This window comes from Nyctibius grandis, chromosome 9 (assembly GCF_013368605.1).
Source record: "Nyctibius grandis isolate bNycGra1 chromosome 9, bNycGra1.pri, whole genome shotgun sequence".
Lineage (NCBI taxonomy): Eukaryota > Metazoa > Chordata > Aves > Nyctibiiformes > Nyctibiidae > Nyctibius > Nyctibius grandis.
Genome location: NC_090666.1, coordinates 13,871,456 through 13,875,970, shown reverse-complemented (window position 1 = coordinate 13,875,970; position 4,515 = coordinate 13,871,456). Strand labels below are relative to the sequence as shown.

The window sequence follows — 4,515 nt, the reverse complement described above, 5'->3', positions numbered from 1 at the left end:
TGTCCCGCGGTGGCCCTTCGGGTTTCTGCGGAACCACCGGCCGGCGGCCGGGCCGGGCCGGGCGAGCCGCGGGCAGCGCAGGCAGCGCGGGCAGCGCAGGGCGGGAGGGCGCTGCCTGCCGCCGCCGCCGCGCGTCGCCAGAGGGCGCCCGCGCTCCACTCTAGCGCCGCCGCCCCGCCCCGCTCTCCGCGCCCCGCTCTCCGCGGCCCCGGCCGGGGGGAACCACGGTTTGGCTGCTGGCACCGCAGCCCCGCGCGGGTTACGGCGCTGGCCCCTGGGACTGGCGCCTGAGGAGGGGCGGGGGGAGGGGGGGTCTGGCGCGGATGGGGGGAAGCAGCCGCTGCCCCTCCGCGCCTCTCCGCAGGGTGAAACGGTGTTTCTCTGCCGCCACGGCCCCCCCTGCCTGGCCTGGCCTCCTGCCTTCCCGCTGCTCTCTTGCGATGGGCTTTTGCTGTTGTCTGTCCTTGTAGCACCAAAAATCCCTGTGGCCCCCCCGGGCCTCTCCTGCCCTTCTGCCTGTCCCCAGGCTGCACGGGAGTCCCTGAGCCAAAGGCGTGTGCCCCGGGCGGCGGGGCCCATGCCCGGGCGGGGCTGTAGCTGAGGGCCCAGGGCCCGTCCGGGCGCTCATATGCGGGGCAGCCGGGCAGGTCACCTAGACAAAGCGCGTGAATTGGCATGGAGGTGGGGGTGGTGGTGCGGGGAGCGGGCTGTGAGGGGGAAGGAGCCTGCGATGCCTTTTATGTAACCACAAGTATTTTTTTGTCAATTCACACCAGACCGTCACACGTGTCTCTGGCGGGGCCCGTATTGTATTTCACCTACATTGTTCGTCTCTCTTCAAAATAGGGCGGACTCGAGCTCCTGGGGGTGTCTGCCCAAAAGCTGGTTCCCACTGCAGGAGGAAGCAGGGAAGAGAGGACTGGAGACGGCGCTGCCCGGAGAGGGGAGGGGGGCCCCGCGCAGGCGGTCGAGCTGTGCTCCCCCCGCGGGGGCGACCGGCCCGAGGAGCCGGGGCAGCGCCGAGCCTGCCGGGCAGCGCCTTCCTTCCTTCCTCCCGGAGAACAGCGCTCGCTTATTTCGGACCGCGTCCCCGAGCGGTGCTAACCGCTCACTCACACATTTTTCTTTTTTTTTTTTCCTCCCTCTCTCTGCCTCGGTAATGACGTCCACCAAGGGTGAAATGATGGAAAGTATATTCATAGGCATGATTTCCATTAAGTATCAATTAACCTGGAGCCTCAGCCATGCGTGCACGGCGTCAAGGGTAAATGTGCATCTCATTTCCCAGCGCTCTGCTTGTCTGCAAGGAAATGACCTGGAGGGACCGCTGGCACTGGGGCCCGGCCGCTGCACACTTCGGACCCCCCAGCTGCCCTCGCCGGCACCCCCGGCTCCCTGCGCCGGGCATCGGCTTCCTCGACGGGTCTCTGCCCTGCCCGGCCGGCGGTGCAGGCCGCGCTTCAGTGCTTAGCCGCGGCCCTGAGCCCCGGGCAGCGCAGGCTGGGCGGGCCGGGCGGCGTCGCCCCGGGCAGCGCGCCCGCGGTTATCGCGCGGGATCTGCGCGGCGGGGGTTTCGGCGGCTCCTGGCGAGCGCGCACCGGCGGGGGGAGCGGGGGCGCCGCGGCTGGGGTGGATCCGGGCAGGGCTGGGCCGGGTTTTTTTCTTGCCTGAGGAGCGGCACATGTAAACTGAAGCCAAAAGTCCCCCCTGAGCTCATGCGCGTGTGTGTGTGCGTGTGTGTGTGCGCGGGCTGCTGTGTGCCTAATAGGAAATAGTAAAAGCAGTGAGGCAGGTCATTTTGGGAGCGATTATATTCCAGTCCTGGTCACCACATACACGGAGAGCAGGAGCGGGGAGCGCACGGGCGAGCGGCGGCGGCGGCATGAGCGCGGCGTAGAGGCACCGGCGGCGGCGGCGGCGGCGGCGGGAGCAGCGCCCCGTGTCCGCGCCCCCGCCCGCCGCTGCCCCCTCCCCGATGAGCTCCTACTTTGTCAACCCGCTCTACTCCAAGTACAAGGCGGCGGCGGCGGCGGCGGCGGGGGAGCCCATTAATCCCCCGTACTACGACTGTCACTTCACGCCCGAGGTGAGCAGCCGCCACGCCGCCGCCGCCGCCGCCGCCGCTGCCGCCGCCCTGCTCTACGGGAACGGCGCAGCCGCCGCCGGCTTCCCGCACCCCGCGCCCGGCGGGGCGGGGGGCGGCGGCGGCGCGGCCGCGGACTTTTACCACCCGGCCGGGGGGAGCCCCACGGCCGCCTACCAACCGCCTCCTCCTCCCCCCGCCGCGCCTCCGCCTCCTGCCCCCTGCAGCGGGGTTACCTGTCACGGGGAGCCCGCTAAATTTTACGGATACGATAACTTACAGAGACAGCAGATTTTTACGACACAGCAAGAGGCCGAGCTGGTACAATATCCTGACTGTAAATCGTCCAGTGCTAATATTGGCGAGGAACCAGACCACTTAAATCAGAGCTCGTCTCCTGCTCAAATGTTTCCCTGGATGAGACCACAAGGTTGGACGCAGTCAAAAATTTGCTTCCATCTCACGTCTGAGTTTGAAACTTTCTTTTCCTCCTCCCGCTTCTTTCTCGCTGCTTCTCGCTCCCTGCCTCTGCCTTCCTCTCTCCCTGCCTCTTTCCCCGCGATTCCGATCACCGCGGTGGCTTGCGAGAATAAAGCGATACAGTAAGCAAACAGAAACCTCTGCAGACGGCGGCTGGACCCCAAGAGTAGACCTGAGGTCGCCTCTCGGACACAGAGGCGCAGCTGACACGCTCGCCCGGCTCCCGTCGCCGCTGCCTGAACGGGACGGGTGCAGGGCCGGGGGGTGCCGGTTGCCAGATAATAAAGCGACCCCGTAAACTCGGTCCCGTGAACCCCGATGCAGGAGGAGAGCTGAGGCGCGTCGTGCATCTGCTATCGCTATTTTTCCCGCATTCATGTGTAAAGCTCTAGACTCCTCCGTGCCCCAGCTTTCTCTCCCTGCCTTTCTGTGGGGCTTCTCTCGAGGGATTTCCAGGGGACCCGAGCCCTCGCACCCTGCCTGCGCCTTATTTTGAACAACCACATCAACCTCCAAAAACCCTGTGTTTTTGTTTTAAACAGCAGCGCCGGGTAGGAGGAGAGGAAGACAAACATACAGCCGATTCCAGACTCTAGAGCTGGAAAAGGAGTTCCTCTTTAACCCTTATCTGACCAGGAAGAGGAGGATCGAGGTGTCCCACGCACTAGGACTCACCGAAAGGCAAGTAAAGATATGGTTTCAGAACAGGAGGATGAAATGGAAAAAAGAGAACAACAAGGACAAATTCCCCGCTTCCAGACAGGAGGGAAAGGAAGGGGAGGCCAAAAAGGAAGCACATGATCTGGAAGAAGACAGAGCTGAAGGCCAGACGAATTAAATTTTGCCCTAAAAGCCATTGCGAAAGGCTATCAAAAATAACCAGCGCCATAGCCCGACATCTCGGCACGTCTCCTCCGGTACGTGGTCGTGCCGTGGGACGAGTGACCCCGTGTCCCTCCGCTTGACATTTCTCTGCTTCGGGTGCTTCAGTTGTTTGTGGTTTTGTTTTGTTTTGTTTTCAACCGTATCCGGAACAATCTCTAGATTTAACAGTTCATCTACTTTTGCAAATTTGATACAGAGTTTGTAGCAATACATTTTTAATTATATCATATAAAAATATATATTTTTTGCAATCTTAAAAGACGGTGATTGTGGGAAATAACATAAACTTCCTAATAATAAATACCAATAAGCAAAACATTTAACAATGCTTTATTAATCAAGATAAGTGCACTTGTACTATTTTAATTCTTGTTCTTATCTTATGTCGAGTAAATTAAATAAATTTAATAAAATTCAAGAAAAGATCTTTAAAATATATTTAACCTTTTGCTATTGATATTTGATTAAAATAAACCAAATTTATTAAACTATAAAACATAACGTCTTCCTGATATCTTTTTTGCAATCCACTGCTCCAATAACCTTGAGAGCCTCTCCGCGTCTGGACTACATCTCCACGGCGCCTTTCTCCCGTCCTTCCTCCGATGCCGGGTGTTTGTTTCTGTGGGGGCCTGGGAATTGCACATTGGATACAAAACCTGGTTTTCGCTCCCTGCCGCCTGCACACCCCGCCAGAGCCGCCAGCCACGGGCTCTGCGGGGCCAGGGTCGAAGCGGATCCGCGGCCCGGCCGGAGGAGCCCCCTCGACTTGTGCGCCTGGGCCCTGCCTTCGCCTTTTCCTGTGCCCCCCCACGGGCTGGGGAGCAAGGGCGGCCGCTGACAGTAAACATGGCCCTTTACCCCGCGGAGCCGTACGCTGCCAGCGGCCCCTGCCGGCCCCGATGGCTGCTCCGCACCGGTGCGGGGCTTTCAGCTTCGCCACGCAAACAGTGGCCAAACCGGGCCTAGCCTCCCCCGTAGATAGCGGACGAGCAGAGAAATGCAAAGCTTTTGTGGCCTTCGTGGGGCCTGTCTCAGGAGCTGTGGTCCCAAACCACGCGTAAACG

At 60.8% G+C, this 4,515-nt stretch overlaps 1 protein-coding gene across 3 annotated transcripts; it reads left to right on the top strand.

Annotated features, from left to right (window-relative positions):
* The first annotated feature begins 1,964 nt into the window (after positions 1-1,964).
* On the top strand, positions 1,965-3,834 carry HOXD8 (homeobox D8). 3 transcript variants are annotated; one of them, XM_068407834.1, is made up of 3 exons: positions 1,965-2,086; positions 2,366-2,513; positions 3,106-3,834. In XM_068407834.1, the coding sequence occupies exons 1-3, from the start codon at positions 1,976-1,978 to the stop codon at positions 3,399-3,401; spliced, it is 555 nt and encodes a 184-aa protein (XP_068263935.1). In that variant the 5' UTR covers positions 1,965-1,975; the 3' UTR covers positions 3,402-3,834. The 3 variants fall into 3 exon arrangements, with proteins under 3 accessions (XP_068263935.1, XP_068263933.1, XP_068263932.1); XM_068407832.1 differs by having other exon boundaries at positions 1,965-2,513; positions 3,109-3,834; XM_068407831.1 differs by having other exon boundaries at positions 1,965-2,513.
* The last annotated feature ends 681 nt before the right edge of the window (positions 3,835-4,515 follow it).

What these genes read in the sequence shown, in the direction of transcription:
- HOXD8 (XM_068407831.1), top strand. Translation starts at nt 1,976, where the DNA reads ATGAGCTCCTACTTTGTCAACCCGCTCTACTCCAAGTACAAGGCGGCG. An exon ending in TCCCTGGATGAGACCACAAG is followed by an intron (nt 2,514 to 3,105) that starts GTTGGACGCAGT and finishes TGTTTTAAACAG; the next exon opens with CAGCGCCGGGTAGGAGGAGA.